At 42.9% G+C, this 25388-nt stretch overlaps 1 protein-coding gene across 4 annotated transcripts in view; it reads right to left on the bottom strand.

The window, feature by feature from the left end:
- Positions 1–25388, bottom strand: part of GSK3B (glycogen synthase kinase 3 beta) — a 256101-nt gene that overhangs the window by 117947 nt on the left and 112766 nt on the right. For all 4 annotated transcript variants that reach the window (XM_050959745.1, XM_050959759.1, XM_050959735.1 and 1 more), the window contains exon 3: positions 15391–15474. In XM_050959745.1, coding sequence (XP_050815702.1) covers positions 15391–15474 — 84 coding nt within the window. The remainder of the gene's footprint in view (positions 1–15390; positions 15475–25388) is intronic.

Here is a 25388-nt window from a genome sequence, read left to right as displayed (position 1 = left end):
TTTTTTTCTGGCGACCCAGATGAAGAAAAAAGTGTTGATGCCCACGACGCCACAGAGCTGGGGATGAGGGGTTTGGGGTGTGGGAGGGGTTCAGGGCTGGGGAAGAGGGTTGGGGTGCAGGGCTGAAGGCTGCGGGGTTTGGGGTACAGGAGGGGCTCTGGGTTTGGGAGGGCTCAGGGCTGGGAGTGTAGGAGGGTGTCAGGGTTGGGGGTGCAGGCCCTGGGGTGGGGCCAGGGACGAGGGGTTTGGGGTGCTGGAAGGGGCTCCAGGTTTGGGGGGGCTCAGGCAGGGAACTGGGGTGCAGGGTTGTGGTGCAGTCTTACCTTGGGCTGCTCCCGGTCAGCTGCGCAGGGGTGAGGTGCTAAGGCAGGCTTCCTGCCTGTCCTGGCACCGTGGACCACGCTGCACCCCAAAGTGGCCAGCAGCAGGTCTGGCTCTTAGGCAGAGGCGTGCAAGTGGCTCAATATGGCTCTCACCCGCAAGCACCACCCTACCCCTAGGCCAATGGGAGTGTGGAGCTAGTGCTCAGGGCAGTGCCCAGAGCTCCGTGCCCGCCCTCCTCCAGCCTAGGAGCCGGACCCTCTGCTGGCTCCTTCTGGAGACTAGCCTGCCTTAGCTGGGCAGCGCCACTGACAGGACTTTTACTGGTCCAGTGGGCGGTGCTGACCAGAGCCACCGTGACCCAGTACTGAGTCTCACCTGCAGTTTGAAAACCACTGTTCTAGAACAAAGATATATGGTGAGTGTGTGCAAAAGCGCACACACTACCCTAGTTCTACAGTGTACTTAGTACAAATTCTCTTCCATCTCTGAAATTATTTTTGGATCAACTAGGTCACTTTTAATGTTCACGGAAATATTCACCCATAATAGTAGCATGGAAGATACAAATTCCTCCTCCCAGTGCTCAGTGCTGAACTGCAGAACTCCCAGTTATCATAGTCTTCCACTGCCACCTTGCTCTATCAATCCTCCTCAATTTGACCTGTAATCCCCTTTATTTTAGCCTTGGACAACACCTGGTGTAGAAACTGCCTACTAACAAATCTGAGATGACTTTGTAGCAGGCTTATGTCCAGTGAGAGCAAAGTCAAGCCCTCTAAATTGGCTTATGATCTAAGCCAAGTTTGATGAAGGACTGGTCACTGTGTCAAAAGTTTCTGTAGTTCGTAACTTTGAATGAATCTGGATTACTGGGTGGTGTATTCAGGCAGGTATAGCAACGCTGCCTTTCTCCATTCATAGACACAGCCTAGGATTTCATATATGGTTATTTTCCTCATACAATCTGTTTTCTACAAAAATATATAGTGATAAAAAAAGAACAAAAAATTCATTCATGAAGACTGTCCATGAATTCCTGCCTGTTCAAAGAGTTTACTTTAGACTTGCAAAATTCTTTAATCCCTCAACTATTTGGGAGTGATTAAAGAATCCCTGGAACAATAAATCTTACCCACCAAGCTGAAAGGACTTTGATTTTCCTAACCAAAACCCGAGCAGACATGACACAAATTCATACAATTTAGCATGATGGGAAATCTATGGTCAGGAGACACAGGACAACACTAAAGTGCATTGAGTCATGTAAGGAAGCTTGCTCCACCAACTATCTAAACTGTGCCTGGCTCTCGCCAGTGTTATTTGTCCTCCACTTCCACAAAAATCATTCACCCCCGGAAAAAAACAAACTAGAAGATTAAAATGACCAACCTAACAGAATAGATAGCTCAAAGAACTAGCTACAAATAATAGCTAAAAGCTAGAGAGCTTGTCCTTCGTACAAGTGTCTACAACACATTGCTTGGGAAAGTCACACAGCTGCTGCCCAAGCTATACCTGTTCAGTGAATACAGACACCGCAAGTCTCCAGGACTGACAATCTGCCACAATGCACCAGTCCTGCTGATTTTTTAAAAAAGTGTATGAATAACTGACATGCAAGCTGGAGCCCCTCTGAATACTTCCTTTTTCTCCAGGACCTGTTGGAATCCAGCAAGTTCCTTCATTCCTCTCCCTCCCCCCGCCCCAAATCTTTCAAACACTGTCATGACCACTATCCTTCTGGCCAAGGCTGCCTGGATAAACCCCCACCTGGAGCCAGTTAATGTTCTTTCTTAATCAGATGGCTCAGCAGTAATTATTCCCATCACTGCCTTTCCCCATCCTCTTCCACCAGACTCAACACTTGGCCCCTGAAATATGCAAGTCTCTGCTGACCTGGAGTATGAGCAAGATAGCAAGAGACTATACATTTAATCCAATCTGCTAACTGCAGTTCACAGTACTATCCTGACATTTACTTAACACTTAGACCGAGGGTGTTGTATGGGAGTAAATTTCTATTCCTGAGCTGGATGGATTTTTGGCTGTCTGCCCTTACAGGCAAGGCCAACATGACTAAAATCGATTACACCTTGCAGAAAAACAGTCAGCATTTTGCCTGCTGTTCATGTACTATCCACGTTTCCATTTTGATGCTTTTTGATTACTGTAAACACCAAACACCTATTTGAAACAGATTAAATGTTACATAAACTTAAAAGCAAATATTGTTTTTGTTTGGTAATTATGCTTCTGGTTGTGCACACATCTCTCCACTGTTTTGTCTCCCTGTTTTGAGCATGGAAATTAAATAAATGGATTGATCAGATTATTAAATGCTCTAACACACCCACATAAAAACAGTTATGAAATACTTCAGTGAAACTAAATGAGAATGTAGATAATAAAATTTGGCATTACGACCTCCATTATACCTGGTTTCACTCAGCTGAATAGTTTTACTGAGTCGTCCCTGATCGAGCGGATTGCCTTGCACAGAAAAATGCTTTAAAACATGAGAATATTCTGAAAGAAACAGTCGGCTTGCCCAGCTTTATTCTCACTTGGAATACAGTTCAAAAAGCTTCTTTCAGCAAAGTCCTGTCAAAAAGATAGCCAATGCTTCAGTCAATCACAATTTTACATTTGTGTGACAGGCTAAATGCAAGACATCAATCTTCAGAAGTGGAATGATAGCAAAACAGAAAATCAGTAAATTAGAAAAGCACACTTTCCTATTATGCTTAGATCTTCCAGAACCAGGCTGACAGGCACACAGGTTTCCTGTGCAGAACCTGCTCAACACAAGCCAAAAGGGCAACATGATCGCTAAGCCCAACAGGTTGGCATACCCAAGAGCTCCTGGACCTGCCCACAATGCCTAGAATCCTGTCTGTCCCTCTGAAGACTGTTTAGAACCCTACAGATGACAGACAAGATTGCCAAAGGTTGGTATGGAAAACACTTGCTTTCATTAAGAGAATATTGCGCTTTCCAATTAATCAATCTTCCCTTTAGGGAAGTATTCCCTACTATTCAGCCTCTCTTTTCCTTTGCACTACTGCTTGGTACTGGCTCTGCACCACCCTAAAAAAATAACTCCCCCCTCCTCGGAATTTATATCTTTGAAATAAATAATGGTAGACTGTTCTGTCCCTCTTAGTAGTCATCTGGCCCACTACTGTATACATATACTAAAATCTATCTATCTATCTATCTATATCTTTTTCATAACTCAAACTAATAATTGTGATGAAAGTTTATATGGGATGCAGCCAATAGCTTAAATTCCTAGTGACAGAAGAGGACATCTACAGATGAATCCACTGAAAGCCTTCATCTTCTTGTTGAAGCATGAGATATACCTATTGGAAAAATAAAGCACAGATATTTTTTTTCACGTTCTCACTCACTGAAATCAAAGACTCTCTAGGATCAAAGTAATGGAATTCTATTCATGGTCCACTTGCCAAAACCCATCTTCCTCTTGGTGGCTGCTATACCCTCCTCCTTCCCTCTCCCTTTGTACCTGATACTCCCTTCCACTGGCAACCGCTGCCCTCTTTCTCATTAGTTCACTTAGTTATTCTACAAGTCTCTACAAGTAACAGAAATTAAAGAAAGGAAAAATTTAGTCTAGAAAATTCAGGGGGTTGGGGAGGGAAGGAAGGCAGGAAGTGTCCTAGTTGTGAAATTTATTAAGGGGCGCAGGGTCTCCAGTACATCTCCTCTCACAGGAATATGGTCTCTCTGAGGAGATCTAGCACTCCTCTTGCATACGGCTTTCCTTGTTTTGCTCAATCTGTCTTTCAAAGACGAACAAGGCAACTGAGCTGTTGGAACTGATGAGGAGCTGGGGTCCAGGGGAGTTTTTGGACCTGAATCTGAAGCCGGATGAAGGGAACACTCCATCACAAGTTTTAGCTCTCTATCCATCTGAAGCAACTCTTGAAGCTTGTGCAGATCTTGAAATTGAAAGACACAGGCATATCCCTGAGGCGGTGATGTCAGAGTCAGCAGGTGGTTAACTGAAGCAGGACTAGATGCAGACTGGAGCTGGGGCTGCTAGTGTGGAAACAGGCAGGAGCAGGAGCAAGGGCTGGCTGGAACAATCTGTTGAAACTACTTGCAATAGGAATGCTCCTGACCAGGTTTGAGGTTGAAAAGACTGGACAGACTGCTTCCCTTTGGAGTCTATATACCTACCTCAGTATCACCTGGGTGGGTCCTCAATTCTGAACTGGCTGAATGGTGTGGGGCCTATCACAAGACCTTCAGGTAATTACCTTTGATAACTCTCACACTCTGGCTCAGGGATGACTCATCAGGCTTAGGCTGGGTCAGGGATGACTCAGACTTTAGCAGGCTCAAAGATATCACATCACCCCGACTTCAAAAGGTGTTTACCAGGTATCTTCAAACCCAGTCTGTCGGGATATGACCAGCGGAAGGTACATCTAGCCTGTCAGCTGCTTCCCATGAGTGATCAGCTGGACCACAGCCCACCCAATCAATGAGGTACATGAGCTTCTCCTGGAGAACGTTAAATCCAAGATCTGCCACACCTAGTATACTTGCTGTCTCTGGACCATGACTTTTTTGGGGAGTGGGGTGAGTAGGTGGCTTTTTCTGTCCAAGAAAGGTGTTGTCAATATACTTTTTCAGCACGGCTATATGGAATACCTCATCCTATTGGCTAACTGGAGTTTAAAGACTACCAGGTTAACCTATTGGATGACCTGGAATGGACTGAGATAGCTGTAATCCAGCTTTCTTAAGGGCTAGGGAGCATCCAGGTCCTGCATCGAGTATTATACTTTACCCACAACCATAATGTGAGGAGTGTCCTGACAACGGAGGCTGCTTTATCATTTATAATCCCTCTGGGCTGATTTTAGGTGGGTTTCCAATTCTTTGTGGAAGTAGTGTAGGAGCTTAACCAGGTTGGAGGCTGCAGGAAAGTGGGAAACTGGGAGCACAGACTGGTGAAGCCAAGGGTGGAAATCATAGCTGGCCTGCAAAGGACTTTGATGGACTGACATGTGGTCGTAATTATAGTACATGAGTTGGCAAAAGGAAGAAGCAGCACCCAATTATTCTGATAGTAATGGATAAAGCAGCGGAGACAGTGATCCAGAATTTCGTTAGCTTATTTTCTCTCTCCATCAGTTGGAGGGTGGTGAGCCAAGGAGGCTTGCAGATAAAGATCCCAGAGCCAGAAATGAGAAACAAACTGAGATCCTTGGTCACAGGTAACATGCAGTGGTAAAACATGGAGCTTGAGGACATAATTAAAAAATTACAGTTGGGCTGTCACCTCCATGGTAGGGATTTTCCAGCCATCTTTGTGATGAGAACAAATATGGCCATGTAGCCTGGAAACTGGAGAGGTCAATGATAAAGACCATAGAGAAAGGAGCAGGGTTCAGATGGAGTTGGCAGAGGAACCAAAGCACCCAGGGACTTGATACAGGATTTTTTTTTTTTTTTAGTCTGAGCACAGGTCCAGATGAAATATGACTGGCACTAATGTAAATGCTTCTTTCAGTTTATCAAAAACAGGCTAGGCTTCCTGATTCCAAACAAAGGCAGTGTCCTTCAGGAGCAGCTGGGTAACTGAACCACCTTCAAACATCCCTTGACGAACCATAGGTAGAAGGTGGCAAACCTCAGGAACCTCATGCTTTACCCATTGGGGGAAATGATACAGCCTAAACTCAGAGGTGCATTGAACTCTCAGTTCTTGGGTTTCCCATACAGGCCATTTGCTCCAAAACACTTAAGTACCAACCAGATGCACTGCTCAGACTTTAAGGTCAGAAGGGATTATTATGATCATCTTGTCTGATCTCCTGCACAATGCAGGCCACAGAATCTCACCCATTCACTTCTATAACAAACCCCTAACCTATGTCTGAGTTACTGAAGTCCTCAAAGTGTGGTTTGAAGACCTCAAGCTGCAGAGAATACTCCAGCAAGTGACACGTGCCCCATGCTGCAGGGGAAGGCGAAAAACCTCCAGGGCCTCTGCCAGTCTGCCCTGGAGGAAAATTCCTTCCCGACACCAAATATGGGGATCAGTTAGACCCTGAGCATGTGGGAAAGACTCACCATCCAGCACCCAGCAAAGAATTCTCTGCAGTAACTCAGATCCCATCTAACATCCCATCACAGACCACTGGGCATATTTACCTGCTGACAATCAAAGATCAATTGCCAAATTAATTGCCAAAATTAGGCTATCTCATCATACCATCCCCTCCATAAACTTAGCAAGCTTAGTCTTGAAGCCAGATATGTCTTTTGCCCCCACTGCTCCCCTTGGAAGGCTGTTCCAGAACTTCACTCCTCTAATGGTTAGAAACCTTCGTCTAATTTCAAGTCTAAACTTCCTAGTGTCCAGTTTATATCCATTTGTTCTTGTGTCCACATTGGTACTAAGCTTAAATAATTCCTCTCCCTCCCCAATATTTATCCCTCTGATATATTTATAAAGAGCAATCATATCCCCCCTCAATCTTCTTTTGGTTAGGCTAAACAAGCCAAGCTCTTTCAGTCTCCTTTCATAAGACAGGTTTTCCATTCCTCGGATCATCCTAGTAGCCTGTCTCCGAACCTGTTCCAGTCTGAATTCATCCTTCTTAAACATGGGAGACCAGAACTGCACACAGTATTCCAGATGAGGTCTTACTAGTGCCTTGTATCACGGTACTAACACCTCCTCATCTTTGCTAGAAATACCTTGCCTGATGCATCCTAAAACTGCATTAACTTTTTTAACGGCCATATCACATTGGCGGCTCTTAGTCATCTTGTGATCAACCATACTCCAAGGTCCTTCTCCTCCTCTGTTACTTCCAACTGATGTGTCCCCAATTTATAACTGAAATTCTTATTATTAATCCCTAAATGCATGTCCTTGCACTTTTCACTATTAAATTTCATCCTATTACTATTACTCCAGTTTACAAAGTCATCCAGATCTTCCTGTAGGATATCCCGGTCCTTCTCTGTGTTAGCAATACCTCCCAGCTTTGTGTCATCCGCAAACTTCATTAGCACATTCCCACTGTGTGTGTCAAGGTCAGTAATAAAAAGATCAAATAAGATTGGCCTCAAAACTGATCCCTGAGGAACTCCACTAGTAACCTCTTTCCAGTCTGACGGTTCACCTTTCAGTACGACCCGTTGTAGTCTCCCCTTTAACCAGCTCCTTATCCACCTTTCAATTTTCATATTGATCCCCATCTTTTCCATTTTAACTAATAATTCCCACTGTGGAACCGTATCAAATGCCTTACTGAAATCGAGGTAAATTAGATCCACTGAGTTTCCTTTGTCTAAAAAATCTGTTACCTTCTCAAAGAAGGAGAGCAGGTTGGTTTGGCACGATCTACGTTTTGTAAAACCATGTTGTATTTTGTCCCAATTACCATTGACCTCAATGTCCTTAAGTACTTTCTCCTTCAAAATTTTTTTCCAAGACCTTACATACTACAGATGTCAAACTAACAGGCCTATAGTTACTCGGATCACTTTTTTTTCCCCTTTCTTAAAGATAGGAACTATGTCAGCAATTCTCCAGTTGTACGGTACAACTCCTGAGTTTACCGATTCATTAAAAATTCCTGCTAATGGGCTTGCAATTTCATGTGCCAGTTCCTTTAATATTCTTGGATGAAGATTATCTGGGCCCTTCGATTTTGTCCCATTAAGCTGTTCGAGTTTGGCTTCTACCTCGGATGTGGTAATATCTACCTCCATATCCTCATTCCCATTTGTCATCCTACCATTATCTCTAAACTCCTCATTAGCCTTATTAAAGACTGAGGCAAAGTATTTATTTAGGTATAGGGCTTGATTTTCCAAGATGAGAATGTTGTCTAAGTAAATCACTACAAACTGGTCCAGAACCTCCCTAAATGTGTCATTGAGAAAATGCAGGAATGTGGTTGGGTTGTTGGAAAGACTGAAGGGCATGATGAGGTATTTAAAATGGCCATAGCAGGTGTGAAACTACCTTCCAATCATGCCACTTGTACTCACTTAAAAATCTCTCTTTGTAGTTAAATAAACTTGTTTTATTCCTTAATCAAAACTAATTGAGTGTTGTCTTTAAACTGAACTGTGTTGGTAACTCCATTTAAAGTGGCAAATGGTTGTATGTTGACCCATTACAGGAGCAACAAACCTTCAATATCTGACTGTCCAGGAGAGGGCTGGACAATGCAGAACACACATTTTGGGAGGAAAATCCAGGACTGGGACTGCGTTGGTATCACCCTGCAAGCGGCAGCTGAGGCTGGTGAAGCCAAAGTATGACTAATGTGTGGCTGCCAGGCTGCAGCTATATACAGACACTCAATGGTGTTACCTGCAGCCTGGAAGGTTATTTGTGAGCAGCCCAGGTGGGAGCCCCAGCACAAAGCATTGTGAGGCCCCCACGATGGCAGGGCAGGTGGTGACACAACCTCTTACTGGTCTGGACTTCACCCTGGAATGTCATATCAATGTCCAAAGTAATGGGACTACTGATACCCCCAAACAATCCTACCCCACCTCCTTTTCCACCATCAACTTCATGGCCAGAGGTTTAGGAAAAAATAGGCTTTTTAAAGAAAAATATGTTAAACTACCTGCTGTAAACTGACTTAATCAAAAGCTACAGGGAAATAGTAATGAAAAAGAAGAAACCAAACTCTCCTCATTAATTAATGCATAATGGCACAATAACAATAATACTGGCACTCCACTTACATAGCTCTTTCCATACACAAATCTCAAAGTGATTTAAAATAGAAGTATCAACTTCATTTTTTCAGATGGGGAAACTGATGCAAAGCATAATTTTATATATAGCACATTTCAGACGAACTGTAGCCCAGAACATTTTGCAGAGTTAAATGCAGTTAAGCTAAATAGAACATGATAGCTTAAAAGGAGAGAAATTGAAAGGTATGGACAAGGAAAAAAAGATTTTCAGCTGAGATTTGAAATGATTTGGTACCACTGAGGTGAAGAGATACACAAAGGTTGTGGCAGATGGCACAACTTCAGAGGAAAAGATTTTCAAACCAACTATAGACAGATTTTGTGAAAGTGTGAAAAGACACTGACGTCTCATAAAGTGAAGGGGGAGACCATGGAGTGTGTGAAACATGTGAGTAATGTGGCCACACCGTGTGAGAGAAATTTAAGCACGTATTTGGGGACAGAAAAATGGACATGGATAATACACTACTCACAAACACAGCAACTTTATCCTCAATTCATTGGTGAGATGCTAAACCCCTGCCTCTCCCTGGGATTCTTATGTCACTTGGCCCTGCTTTAAGAGTCTCTCTTTGTATCAGGTTCTAGAGCGCTCTTCCCAGACCTGAAGAAGAGTTCTATGGAGCTTGAAAGCTTGTCTTTCTCACCAACAGAAGTTGGTTCAATAAAAGATTACCTCACCCATCTTGTGTGTCTCATATCCTACAACCAATATGGGTACAACACAGCAAACATGTAATTATTTTCATTCATTCTCACTACTGCCCACAGAGTTCTGATGGAAGCTGTTACACTGACTAAAATTGTACTCTGATTCAATAAGTTCTGAGCAGCAGTGGTGTCCCAAGAAATGCCTGTCTGCAGACTCAAGAGAACACTATATTAGATCACATTAAGAAAATAAATTTCTGTAAACATACAAGTTAAAAACTTAATTAAATTAAGTTTAAATTCTGCAGATATTGATGGGTTAGGACCTCAATTGTCAGGACATGCTTTCTACTCACCAGTGACTGATGGTGATGGGGAGAGGGGGTTTGGCCCTGTTCTCTAAAAGCTTACCAATGGCCTATCTTAGAAAATCGTTATTTGTGCAGTTTGGAGGCTCAATAGAGCCTCAGAAGTCGTTACAATGAAGGTGACTGAGATGGCAAACAACCTTTTACTTTTCAGTTTGGAAGCCTCTGGCTCTAGGGGTTTGATGCTAGAATTGAACTGTCAACCATTATTTATAAGATTATAATAAGATTTTCAAACCTGTATTGCTCTGGTAGGTCAATGCTGTAGTTTAATGCTGGGAAACCTTATTTTTTTTGTTTTGTTTAGTTTCATTTTTTAAAGAGAAGGAATTCTACTTAGGCATAGCATTGATGCATGTAATCATTATGGGCTAAAAGCACTGAACAACTTTTTTAAACTTACTAAGAATAAATTAATGAAAAAAATAAATTCGAATTTTGCTGTGCTAGAGAAGTTCCCACACATTTTCATAGTGTGGGGCACATTTTAGAACTGTGTGTTGTAGATTATCTACCTACTCACTGATGATTGCACAGACCTCCCCCATACCTTCACAATTCCTTAACATCCCTGTTGCAACTACAGCAACTGCTCGCCTGGATGAAGTAATATTAGGAAAGCACTCATGTATTTTTAGCTTCCCTTAATATAATTTAGCAGCTGGAAATGAGAAGCCAGAACCATGTGACCATCTAGCGGTCTGTGAATCACTATCAAGAAATATCAAAACAAAAAAATTTGTTTCAAAATGTTTTCATTTTGACAAATGTAATATATTCAAATGAATATCCATTCAAAACAATTTTCATTTTGGTCAAAAAGTTTTGTTTTGAAATTTCTGATTCAAAACTTCTTATTTTTCATTCCTTAAGAATTTTCTGATATTTTGTCTCTGTTCTGATTTGAAAGGGAAACTAGTTTAAAAGTACTGAAGTTTCCAGCAGGCCATTTTCTCTGTCCACCTATAAACACAAGTCAGAGATATAGGGAGTTGTGGGAGTTAAATCTGCATGCAAGTGTAATTTTCAGATTTCAAGGTTTAATTTGTTAAAAAAGTTAGATTCACATCAAAGAATTTCTAAAGGTCTGGCCACTACCATTAGGTAGATTACCGTGGACATCACATGAGAGGTGGGTTTTGCATACAGCAGAAGATTCCCTGTGTCATCCTACTAAACACAAACCCGAAGATTTTTAGGCCTCTCAGATTTGCTTCTCAGAGGGCAATACATCAAACTGCAAGGTAGCCAACTACTTTAATAACTTACACTGGGGGAAGATTCCTGTACACTATCAGCTCCAGTGATCAGGCATCTCAAGGCCATATTTTCAGAAGTGTTCTGCACTCACATCTGGTGCTGCCCCCCCCCCCCCCCCCCAAAACAGCTCAGCACCAAGCAGCAACCACTGAGAACAATGATGTGCCAGGAGCTGAGCACTTATGAAATGTGGCCCCTCAACTTCAAAATTGGTGCACGTCTGAAATAAACGTCAGTAACCAGATATGGAAATATTTATTATCCTTTATGCCAGCTTTTCAAGTGCCATTTTGCATAGCACCAGCGAAGATGGCTGCAACCAGCCCGACACCAAACGAGAAAAACTACATTATTTAAGCTGTCCTGTACAACCCCTCCCACATTGACAGGCTGGAATTTGTCCCATTTCTCAACAGAACAGTTAAAGTCTCAAGCAAAGACAAAATTAGCTGTTCTCAGCTGCATATGCAAATATATTAAGAATACTATTTTATATATCACCGACATGATTTTCACTGCCCATCAACTTCAGGAAAAGTGCTGTGAGCAACAGTGACCGCCATACCTGGCCTTCAATAACCTCACAAAAGCATTTGACTCCACCAATCATGAGGCTGAGAAGAATTCTCCTTAAATTTGGATGCCTGCCAAAAAAATTGCCATTCTCTCTGACTCCAAGACAACATATTTGTGACTGTTGGTGGTAATGGTTCTGGAACAGACCCCTTCCTAGTCAAGACAGGAGGTAAGCAAGGTTGTGTCAGCTCTAACCCTTTTCTCCATACTCCTTGCCATCATCTTTCTTCTCATCAGTGACAAGCTCCTCTCTGGACCTGACACCCAACACAGAATGGACAGCAAGCTCTTCAACCTCAGATGCCTCCGATCCAAGACCAAAACTATCACTAAGGCTGCGAGTTTGTCACAGAGATCACGGAAATCGTGGCTTCCGTGACTTTCCAGGACCTCCGTGACTTCTGCAAGGGTCGATGCAGCTCAAGCAGCCCCTGAGTCAGCCACAACAGCCATTGCTGGGGCAGTCTCGTAACAACACACTCTCCTCCCCCAGCAGCAGCAGAAGTTTGGGTGTGGGCTCAGGTCTGGGGTGCAGGACATGGTGAGGGTTCTGGATAGTGCTTACCTCGGAGGTTGGGAGGGGACGGACTCCTCCCTGGAAGCGGCAACATCCCTCGGTTCCTAGGTCTCCACCTGCAGGCACCGCCCCCACAGCTCCAACTGGCTGCAGTTCCCAGTCAATGGGAGCTGTGGAGCCAGAGCTCAGGGCAGAGGCAGCATGCAGAGCTGCCTGGCCATGTCTCCGCCTAGGAACAGAGGGAGGGGGATGTTGCTGGTTCCAGGGAGGCGTGAAGCCAGGCAGGGAGCCTGCCAGCCCCACCCGTTCCCCCAGCACCTGCTGCACCCCCGGGCTGACCCCCTCCTCCGCAAGATTTAGTCAGGGGTACACAGAACTAGTTAAGGATGGGTCATGAATTTTTGTTTACTGCCCGGGACCTGTCCATGACTTTTACTAAAAATAGCCATGACTAAAATATAGCCTTAACTATCACTAAATCAGCCACTGAACTCCAATATGCAGATGGTTGTGCCCTGTGAGCTCACTTGGAAGAAGATCTTCAAAAAAAAAATAGCCAACACGTTCTCTGAGGCCTATAACCAACTTGGTCGCATACTCAACACCAAGAAAACTAAGGTACTCCACCAACAAGCTCTGAATCACCAGGATCCTGCTCCCGTAATTCTGATCAAAGAAATCCTGGAGAATGAGTACTTTTTTTTTTTTTTTTACTTCGGCAGCTAACTGTCACACAAAGCTGACACTGATGAGGAAATTCAACAGTGCTTTCAAATGCGCCAATGCAGCTTTTGGAAACTTGAGAAAACATCTTCAAAAATTGTGACATCAAGAATCAAACCAAGCTTTTCATGTACCAGGCTGTTGTTGTCCCTGCTCTCTTATATGGGGCTGAAACCTGGGTCAGGTACAGTAGACACCTTAAGGTTCTTGAATGATACCAGCCATGATGCCTCTGCAAGATCTTCCGAACCAGGCGGGAAGATCGAGGCACCAACATCAGTGTTCTGTCCCAAGCCCACCTCCAGCACTGAAGCTATGATCATCCACCAACAACTCCACAGGGCTGGTCAAGTTCTCCGAATGCCAGAAAATCAAATCCGGAAGCAGGTCATGTTCTCACGATTGTGCCATGGCCAATGGACAAGAGGGTGGGAGGGGGGTGCTTCAAAGACATCCTCAAAGCCAACATGAAGAAGTGCAATATTGACAAACTCATGGGAAACCCAAGTCCTCAATGACCAAAATGGAAAAGGACTTTGTGGCAAGGATCCCAGTATTTCAAGATCCAACAGGAAATAGAGAAATGGGTAGACGGAAAGAGCACACCACAGCCCCACTCAACAATCTTGATCCACCCCTTGCATTGGGAAACGTGATTGTGACAAGATCTGTGGATCCGGGATTGGTCTCATTAACCACCTGCAGATCTACTAGCAATAACTGACTATCATTATATGGAAGAGAACCATCCTTGAACTCTGAGGGATCGTGGACAACTACACTATTTTATGCTTTTTTTTCTTGAAAATTACAGCAGAAGTATCACCATTTAAAAGGAAGCTGCTCATCTCAACATTTTGAGTCACTTGCCATATACAAACATTGTACTCAAGTGAAAAACAGTTTCCACTAAAACTAACATTGCCAGTGATCTAGTTGTTTATACACGCCACTGCTATGTGGTAAAACCTGGCAGAACCCCTGTATTTATGCTGCCTAATGGTTCCTGCTATAAAAGTCCTGGATGTTTTTCTGAGACATTTTAACCCCAACATTGTTTGCAGCAGGCCTTTGAAATTTTGCATGGAGGAAGCCCTCAGACTAAATATGTGCCTTTTGCTTATGCCATGAAATTCTATTCAACATGGCTAAGATATAAACTGTTAAACCACAACTTCCCTTCTCTTACTTGCATCCTAAGGAAAATTCTGACAACATGCCAAAATTGAAACCAACATGGTAACAAACAGAGCCTAAACTGCCATTCAAACAGCAGTGGCACAAATTTGTACTCAAAATGCCAGGGAACTACCAGAGCAGCCTAGGATGAGGGGAGGAAGAAGAGAGCCAGATCAAACTTCCCCCTGACCACAACGTCTATCACATGGCTTGAAGAGTCCATTTTGCCCTCTGGGGTCATCACATGAGGAAAGTGCTTCTCCAACCCATGGACAAGGTGGAAAGACCCAGACTAGACTCCCCACAAGCCCTTGCCCCCATCATTCTGGAAGAGTAGAGAGACCCAAAAAAATAAAAGGGGAGGGGGGGAAATCCCAAGGCCTGCTTCTTGCGCACACTTCCAGTGTCACTTTCTGACACCAATACTGAACAGAAAGTTCTTGTTTGGTTTGTTTATTTTAAGTCATTTTTCTACATTTTCCATTTAATACATCATTAACTACAGTTTTTGGTATATGAGGGACAGTTGTGAGATACTGATGGATTTCAGAACTGAAGATATTTCAGTAGTCTTGCTTGACCCCTGTATGACACAAGGGGTGACCAAGTTTAACACATGAGTTCTAAAAAGTGCTGGTGGCAGTTCATACCTCTAATAAAGAACTGACACCTATAGAAATCGCAGCTATGTAATTCTTCATCTTGACCCAAACAGAAGGTTGCTGGAATCAAGACTGATCATTGTATACTAAGAGCCACAGTACCCATGGCCTACACCTTCATAGTGAGAAATTAAGATCAGCTCTAACATGCTCTGCCTTACAAATTTGATGTCCCTCAACTCAGGAAAATCTGAGCTCCTGGTATGCAGATTTACCATTGTTCTCTTATTCCAGACTCCACTATTTTTATACTGTTTTTAACAGTCCTAAAAATTCAAAAAGAGTACAGTATTATTATAATACCACTAAGTAGCCTGAATGAAGCTTATTGTCTGTGAGCCTCTCAATGCTAACTTACCTTCTCTCCGCTAGAGTAAAAGAAGTATCGCAATCGGACAATGTTACAGTGATCCAACTTTCTCATGATCTGGAGCTCTCGGTTCTGAAAGAGTAAAAGCACCATAAGGTTAGGGAAATTGTTTTTTGTTTGTTTGTTTGTTTAAAGAAAAACAGCAGTGTTACAGTGTACTGTGCACCTTAAATGTACTGGCTAAGAGCACATGAAAGCCATTGAATCAGGAATGCATTAGGAATGGGGTGTTAAAAAGAAAAAAGTCTGGAAGCTTAAATAGGAATGTAAGTAGCTCCCTTGCCATAAGTACCAAATGTGGTTTAGTTGGTCACATGTTGCTCCTCATTCCTCTTCCTCCAATTGTTTTAACTATAGTATTCAAGGGTGCTGATTTTCTTAAACTAAAGAGCACTGTAATTAAATAACCAACCCAAGGTGTTGAGCACCAGAGCTCGTTGCTGACAAGCAGATGCAATAAATGTTGTACTCAAACTCAGAGTTAGTTTTCAGCTTGTACTTTCTAAGCTTTGAAAGCTACATATTCTAGTCTGAATGGTCAGCAAGCCGGAACTGTTCAGAGTGGAATGGTAGTGATTTCACAGTTAAGGCTGCAGCAGGGTTTTAAATCTTCATTTTGAAGATGCTGTAAAAGATGTAAAAAAACCAGAACAGACGTTAACTGACAATATTTTATTTTTTCATGCTGGTTTGGTGCAGGCTGGGTAGATACAACTAAGTAAACAAAAATAACAATTCAAAAATTTTAAGAGGTGATTCCACCTTTTCTTGGAACCCTTTTGTCAGAAATGTCTAGAGCTCATGGATCTGATTTTTGTTTGGACAATACTATAGAAAAGCAGGTACTCTCTTTTTCTTCACAATGTTTCTAAGCTGCTGTCGCAGAGAGAGAGAGATATGAACACATTTCCACACAAAATACTCCTGTTGCCTAAGACAGTTCTCTGAGCTGGGAATTTGACAACAATGCATTCAAATCTCACTTCTACTAACTGAAGTCTAACAAGATTTATACAGAACTATCAGAAGAACACTCTGTTTTGCTTGGCAGAATAAGGACAATTACTGTTAGTGACTAAACATCTTCACTTTGTAGCAATCCAAAAAAGCCATTAATTTTAAATACATTTATACAGCATGATAAATGTGCATTAGCTCATGACAGATGACAATGGGCCTGCCTCAAAAAGTTTAAGACATAAAGTGAGATGGTGACAAACATAGGTGTGTAGGGAAATAGACTGGGGCCCCACAGTGATGAGCCTACAGTACAAACAAAGGAACAATCCTTTTCCCGGAGAGCTTACACTCTAAAAACAAAAATAAATGAAAGGTTGAAGTGTGGATGGGGACAGAACACAAAAGGAGATGTAACTCTCAAAGCTATGCCAATTCATATATTGCTATTGGTACATTCCCCCCAACACCATCCCCTAATCACTTCTTCCATGTTCTCTTTTGCATCTCTCTTTTACCTCTACCTAAACTGTAGGAGACAGCGTATTGTATCAGCAGCAAAAGATGATCATGCTTATAGAGACTAGTCTTTATAAAATCAGATCTGAAGCTAGCTTTTTAAACACCTCCCATTTTGAATATACCGTACAGCTTAACTTTGCCAGATTTCAACTGATGCATCTGAAATTTGGCATGCAGCATCTTAGAGGAAAAATCTTTCTGCAAGACTTGGGGCAAATGGGAAAACAGATTTGAGAGCTAGAGGGTAGGGAGGGTTAAAAAATTCAGGTTAGTTACATTTCTGGGTCATTTTCTTAATTTTTTTTTTCTTTGTCACATGCCTGGCCAAAACAGCTTGATTTAGAAATATTAAATTTGTCTTGTTAGCACTGTTACCTCTGACTAACTTTGGGAAGATTTGGGAGGGAGAGAATGTTTCCATATACTTAAGCGCACATAGCTAATGTTTACTTTGTAAAGCATCGCTGTCATAATATGCACTTCATAAGCCATGCATCAGACCCCCCTCCCGCCCCCCAATCATTACTATGCCAACTTCAGAAACTCTATGTATCATACGGAGGTCTTAAAGTGTGCATGGTTCTGACCCTCAGTTCAAGACGCTTCCTGCCTCCTGCTTCAAAATCCATTACCATATAGCCTTAAGTACAGGTGCTAGCTAGGAGGCCTTGAGTTTTAAACCTATCACTGTCACTGACTGAATTTAAATAACGCTTTGTATTATATAGCACTTTACAATCGTTGACATTTCACTACACCATTATGAAACCGGCAATCATCTTTGTTTATAGGAAACTGAGGCTCAGAGAAATGATTGATCAAAAGTCCCACTGGTTGTGGCAAATCCATGGAAATAGTGCAGGTTCTGTGTACGACAGGCACATAAGCTTCCTCAAATTACCTCTCTAATGTGCTTAATTTTTAACCTAGAGAAGTCAGCTCGAGGAGGGGGGTGGAGGTGGGGATGGGGACAAGGGACAGAGGGGAGTTCAAATCTTCAATCATTCTGTCCCTGATCTCTATTAAGATTGCTAAAAAGGAACAAATATTACCAGCTATGCTGGTGTTTTCTGTAAGGCACATTTATTCACTGGGAAAAAGAATGAGTTCAATACTTCACACTAACCACTGGACATTCATCATATAGTATCAGCTTTTAGTCATTAAACAGATCAAATCTGAACCACTGATCCTAAATACGAAAGGCTCCATATGCCATCAGTCACTAGGCTTTCTATTATGATAGCAATCTTAATACTTTCTGGAGGGTTCACATTTCCATTGGAGTACTGAACACAAAATCGAAAGTCTGGAAGTTCTGAGATCGAAACCCAGCTCCACCAGCAATTTTTTCATTACATGACTTGGGACAAGTAATGTCTTTTTGCATTTGTTTCAACAGCTTGAAGATGGGGATAGTAATAATTTCATACTTCCAACGGGTATTGGAAGATAAATCAATGTTTGTACAGTGCTTTGAATGTGTAAAGCACCAGACAAGTATTATTTCAACAGTATCTTTATAAACTCTTGAATAAGTGTGTGTACTCCAGCTCATACTGTTGCTCCATGATCTTAGGATCTGTATGTCTGATAGCACATAATAATATATTCTGGAAACCAGCAGATGTTATTCTAACACTGTTACAAGTTCTATTGTGTGTCAGTATCCCATTCCAGGGCAAGTGTGATCTCTGCTGCTTTGACGCCTCACACTCCATCTCCTTAGGCGCTCTCTCTGACCATCTGTCGCAGCTCCATGAACAGCTCATTACTGAGTGGTGACAGGAGAGTTAATTCAACCAAATACACAGTAAAACTAACATTTCACATACTAGAATCCGACAGGATAAAATGAAAGATTTTTATTTCTTCAAAGTAAAACCAAGCCAATCTCTGAATCACAGTTCACCTGAACAAATTAGATCAAAAATACATAAACAGCTGTGAAATTACAAGTTATTGTGACAAGGAACACATACTAAAGTTAATTAGGATTAAAATAAAATAGTCTAATGCTAAAATATGAAATGCTGTAAGCTTCTAAAGACCCGTTTTTCTCATATTAGTACTCCAAGCATATAAATTTCCTTGAACACAGCCTAAATACACAATAGCCATTCACTTTACAATGTAACATATTATCAAGTAGTTCACAACTACAAAGACTCTTCTTGCCTTGAAGATCACTCAAATAATAGCTTTTGAAACAAACAGAAAAGCTCCAAATAAAATGTCACAAGCAAATGAGAAAGTGCGAAGGGAATACAGCGTATGAAATCAACTTATATTATTAGCGAGAACCTTATTACATAAATAAGTGATGGCTCCCTTAGATACAATTAGAACAGATAAAATGCTTGTCTAAATACAGTTTAACAAAAATCATTTCAGAGAGACAGTCAAGAAAGGCTGACAGAGCACATCCAAAGTAGAGGGTGGATAAAAGCACAAGACCTGTGCTCATACCTGGCAATGCCTCTTTGTGTTCCAGAAGCAATGATCCAGCCAATGACTTGTGTGATATATCCAATGTGCAAAGACAAGCTTCTCCTAGCACAGTGGTTCTCAAACTTTCGGTCAGGACCCCATTTTAATGAGGTCACCAGGGCGAGCGTTAGACTTGCAGGGGCCTGGGCCCGAAGCTGAAGACTGAGCCTCACTAGCTGGGGCAGCTTCAGCCCTGGGCAGCGGGCTCAGGTTAAAGCCCTCCCCCTACCTCCGGATGAAGCCCTTGGGGCTTGTCCTTGGCCCCCCAACCCGGGATGGCAGGGCTCAGGTTTCAGGTTTGGCCCTCCAGCCCAGGGTAGCAGAGCTCAGCCATGCTAAGGCTTTGGTCCCCCTCCTGGGTTCACATAGTAATTCTTATTGTCAGAAGTGGGTCACGGTGCAATGAAGTTTGAGAACCCTTGTCCTAGACTATCTTCTATCAACAATCCCACCATATGTTACCATCCCAGTTTTCTTAAAAGCAAGGAAAAGGCCTGGTATAAAAAGGCTTTTAAACATTTTCTTTGGGGGTAGAGAATGGATTTTTCCAGGTTGTACATTTCCAAATTTCTACAACCCTTTGCTTACCATAGCTACAAACCACAGAGCAGTTAGTCTAAATCTGAATTATGATCTCACTAAGCATTAGTGAATGTGCAACCCTCATCCCCAATTGCCACAATGTAGAACAAAATAAAGCTTCATTTATACTGAAATAAAGAATTCTTGCAGCACACATTCCTTTGAGAAACACTGAGCATTAAGGGGCCACAAACGTATCTCTTTGCAACTTATCTGCAGTTTGTGTTACTCAGCTAAATCCAGAATGAAGGAAGGGTGTTTACATGTGAATCTAGAAAGTTCAACTCTACATTTTTCTTGGTGACAAAATTATAAAATCTGATGTACCAAAAGTACCCCTTCAGTAATGATTATTCTATCACTCCTAAAACACTCTTCCTAGCCCTGACTGCCAAAGAGAGACTATCTATATAGCTTATTATTTTAAATTAACCTGATTTCCCATCCCACATTTGAGTTACAAAAGGTTGACAGGACATGCTCAGATTATAATAATCCTGTAATATAACAAATAAAGGTTGCTTCATGTCTTCTTTCTAGCCTTCCGGATGAAGGACTAGTCTCCCCCACAGGTCCCAACCCAGCAGTGAAAATTAATCAGAACACAAGTAAACTGCAACTAATTTAGAACTGCAGAAGCAGGAAATGGCTTTGAATTGCTATACTCTGATATTATAGACCAGGAAAACAGCTTTTCTTTATAACAGAAGTTCACAATGTTATTCATATTATGAACTTTTTCTTAATCAAGAAATTGATCACGAATGGAAGGCACTGTGCCTGTGCCACCCCTCCTCCCCCCGCAGCTAACCTAGACATGCAGCCAAGCTGCCTTTTTTCTTTACTAGATGCTTCCTAGGACAAACCTTTCCTGCTGGTGGCCGAAAGTTTTAGGCCTTGGCTACACTGGTGCTTTACAGCGTGGCAACTTTCTCGCTCAGGGGTGTGAAAAAACACACCCCTGAGCGTAGCCAGTTACAGCGCTGCAAAGCGCCAATGTAAACAGTGCTCCCAGTGCTGCAAGCTAATGCCCACAGGGAAGTGGAGTACCTGCCGCGCTGGGAGAGCTCTCTCCTAGCGCTCGCGCTGTGACCACGCTCGCACTTCAAAGCGCTGCCGCAGGAGCACTTCCGTGGCAGCGCTGTACAGCTGCAAGTGTAGCCAAATCCTCAGTCTCACTGGTATCCCTACTTGCTGAAGACAGGCCTTGCTTGCTTTCCTCTTATTTATAGCAGCAACATATAGGAGATGAAGTTACACTTCCTTTACCTCATTTCCACCTGATTTCTGACTTCTGTGATGGGGACATTAACCTATATTCTCAGATGGTTTAGTGTTTCTGAACTGCATCTTCCTTGAGTTGGAGCAAGTACAGTGAATGAAGAAGTTGCTGAAAGGTTTTGTATAGATATCAACTGTATATCCATATCAACATATCATCTGGGTCCACACAAGAGCAGCCGTACTGGGTCAGACCAAAGGTCCATCTAGCCCAGTATCTGTCTACCGACAGTGGCCAATGCCAGGTGCCCCAGAGGGAGTGAACCTAACAGGCAAAACCTCTCTCCTGCCATCCGTCTCCACCCTCTGACAAACAGAGGCTAGGGACACCATTCCTTACCCATCCTGGCTAATAGTCATTTATGGACTTAACCACCATGAATTTATCCAGTTCTCTTTTAAACACTGTTATAGTCCTAGCCTTCACAACCTCCTCAGGTAAGGAGTTCCACAAGTTGACTGTGCGCTGCGTGAAGAACTTCCTTTTATTTGTTCTAAACCTGCTGCCTATTAACATATGCAGTTCCTTCAGTTTTTCCCAGATAAAGGCTTTGGGTTTGGGTCCCTGTGCTTCACAATGACTGTTTTAAAACCTCAGAGGAGTTTGCTGAGGCTGGTTTCCTCTGCCATGAGCATCAAGACTTGTCTACACAAGTTTAGCTTAGTGGACTAGACAAACGGAACACAGTACTCAATCTGGAATAAGAGTGCTCCACTCACAGACTTTTTCAGGAATAGCTACATATGTAGACAAGCCCTTGGAGACTTTGAACCCACTCTGCCCCACGTGTCTTAGCTGGTGACAGGCCCTGGTTCTTCGGATCAGACAAGGCATACTGAATCTTATCTAATTCACTCAGACTGCAATGTAGAAATGAACCACTGCCCACTATTTCAGCAACAGAATTCCTTTCTTTCAGGCCACGGCTTTAAGTAATGGTCCCTTTTGGCCTCGGAATCTATGAATTTGTATCATGTTACACGGTTACACTGCAGACAAATGAAAGCTGACCCAAGGACAGTAAAAACTTTAATAATTTCAGCCTTCTTGTCCTTGTCCTCCAGGAACCTTCTAAGCAAAAATTTTGTAACCATTTTACCACTGATGGCAAAGCACAAATGCATAACAGTCGCTTGCAGAGACAGGCCCAAAGATTATCATTTTTGACCTTCCTACAGGGCTGTTCACCCTTAGAATAGCATTGTTCTTTTTGTTAGTCTGGAGATTGTCACATCTATCCTGGATTTTCCATGAACACAGCTGTCTCTTGTACAGTCAGAGACCAGAGAGTTCTAATGGTTCTGCTAGAAGCTGCACTTCTGCAAAAGTAACGTGGAGTGCCTCATTCCAAATAGGCGGAACCTGGGTGCCCTGTAAGATGAAGGCTTTATGGGATCTGCCCAGGCTTCAATTCCTGAAGACTCTCTTGTTTGAGCTTCAGTGACTGATCTGGGGAGAAGTGCAAGTAGGTCCAATTGTCTAAATGCACCCCGCCCCTTGCACTCTCACACAAAATGTCTGCATCTTCCTCCTCTTTCCCATCCTCATCATCATCTCCATCCCTCCCACAGATCATCTTCTTCAGCCAAGGTCAACTATTATGACCCTATTAGGTTCAATTTCCTCTGTATACTCCTCAAATGGTCAGAGGAACTAATGCAGTCTTCACCCATGAGTTAGGAGGGCAGTGATGGAGCATCAGAGATATTCCCTTTCTGCATTTGCTTGGATGCCTAAATGGTAAAGTGCAAGAACTCCATTGAATCTAGAACTACTGTGGAGTCTTCTGTATTACAGAATTTTGTTCTTAGTGAACAGGTGAAGAGATCCATGCGATGTGATGATGAGATCTCACAGGGTAGGGAACATTGGACTTCTGGCCTCCATACTCCCCTCTTGCAATGGGGGCCGTGAAGAGCAGGACAATGAGGGAAAGAGAAGCAAGGTTGGCTTTGTACCCTTGTTTGAGCAATCCTGCCTTTGTTTAGCTGGGGATGTTCACCTGATCAGACAAACTGCTAAACAAATTGCATCCCCGTCCCCACCTTGGCCATCATCAACAGAGGACTGATTCATCTGATCATGGCTGAGTTGCTAATCAAGTGGTTCCTCCTGGTATTCAAGTAGTTCTTCTGCCCTCTGCCAGATCTGTTCTTCCTCTCTCCCAGAAGGAACGCCAAGTAGAGCAGCTTCTCTGTTTCCCCATCTGGGTTGCTACCCAGGAGTTGGTGAGGGAGTGCCTGCTTAAGCTGCTGCTGTTAAAGGGAGGCTACCACTCTCAAACCAGCTGTTTTGAACTTTCTACACCACCAACACACAGAGCAAAGAAGCAGATTATTTTGTGTCCCTTGAGTGCTCCCAGTGGCCAAGCCCACAGGTGTGCTTCTGGAAGTTTATGGGGCTGAGCTAGAAGACTTTGCTCTGTTATGCCTGTAGGACAGGAGATTGAGCCTGTTCTGTCTTAGTCCTGAATGATGATAAAGTCAAGTAAAGTAGGGGAAAAGCATCGCTTGTATCTGCTCTCCTCCCTCTCCATCCTGCTATGCCAGAGAGTGGAAATTACCTTTGCTGCAGTGGCTGAAAATAGCTGAATGGAACTTCTGGACCTGTTCGCTAGATAAGTCCATCTCTGGGTTCTCCAGAATGCTTCCAAAAAGACAGCCTTGATAAGGGAAGGAGCCCCTCCTCCCATCTAGCCCCCCTCCTTGTCTGAAGAAGAAAGGTGCAATGCAAAACTGGCAACTAAGACCCATACTGGCAACATCACCTTCGCAGTGGCCAGCCACTTTGGATGCCAGTTGCAGGAGTTTGACGCACATAGGATGTGATGTGACAGGGCATTTCTTAGACCTCTTTCTAACCACCTTCCTACTAGAGAGTGAGATCCCTCCCCCACATGCTGAAAAACAAACAAGTGGAAGTTTGAGATGGTTAAACTTTATTATATGGGGGACTATGGCCATCAAGACCTGCTCGCAGAGAGGAATTATAACCCAAGCATCTGGATTGCTCTACGAAATCGAAGCACACCACAGCTGCAGGAAAGGGAAAGGGAATCTAACAGTGTTTGGCTGCAGCACCGTCAGAGTAGCTACTGAGCCACAGTGCTCCATAGGCCATAACAGAGGACACCATGCTGCCAAGACACAAGCAGAATTGATCAAGATGAGCTTGTTCTCCCTGAACCCCACTAGCAGAGCCCAACTTCTGCAATCTCTCTCACTAAAACGAACCTAACAGATTATATAGAGATAGCCAGCAACCAGACCCACCCTCATTTTCAAATGTCCTCCTTGAAATGTGTCCCAAAGACTCCCGTTCATTAGGTCTTTGAATGCTGTCCCTACTCCCTATAACAGGGTATGTTAATTTATTTAATTCTGTCTCTAGGAATCAAAGATACTAATCTAGGAATCAAGAACCTAGTTCCATTTCAAAAGGCAGGTGCCAGTCCACCATCTTGCAGAATCCTGCATTTCTTCCTGTTTGTCCAAAACTGCTATTGAAATAGAATGTGTGCGCGTGGGGGGGGACAGGAATGTAGAACTGGGTCCTAGTGTTCAACTAGTATCCCTGAAGTTTTCTCTAGACTGGGAATTTGCCCCAAGGCCCACACTCAATGGTTAGTCACCAATGCACGTTTCAACTGCAGACAAGAAGTTTCAGGCAGGGATAAACTCCCATGTGAATCATGGCCTTCCTTGTCTATGCTTAGGATTTGAAATGGTGCAGGCCACTGATGGCTGGAATTGCTGCAAACTTCCAATGCAGACATGACCAAAGTCTGCAATGTCTCACTTTTTAGCATGGGGCGTGCAAGTCCCAGGGAATAATAGCATGACTAATAATAGTAAGCCCCTGAACAGAGAGTTTGGAAAGCCAATCAATGCTCATATCATCATCATCTACTGTCTGGGTTAATACAGGACAACACCAGGGAAAATAATAATGATATATATCAAGATGACAGGTAATCCATATCCATGATATTTTATTTAAAAACACACACACACACACACACACACACACACACACACACACACCAGCCATCATCCAGTTAGTGCAGGCCAACTGGTGATTATTAATTACTTTCAGTCTAGTTTGGTTACAGCACAGGTCAGGAAGTCAGGATTCTGTCTGAAACCTGCCAATG

This window comes from Gopherus flavomarginatus, chromosome 1, assembly GCF_025201925.1.
Source record: "Gopherus flavomarginatus isolate rGopFla2 chromosome 1, rGopFla2.mat.asm, whole genome shotgun sequence".
In the NCBI taxonomy this organism is placed as follows: Eukaryota; Metazoa; Chordata; order Testudines; family Testudinidae; genus Gopherus; species Gopherus flavomarginatus.
Note: the sequence above shows the minus strand (reverse complement) of the source record. Positions and strands in the feature narration are given on the sequence as shown.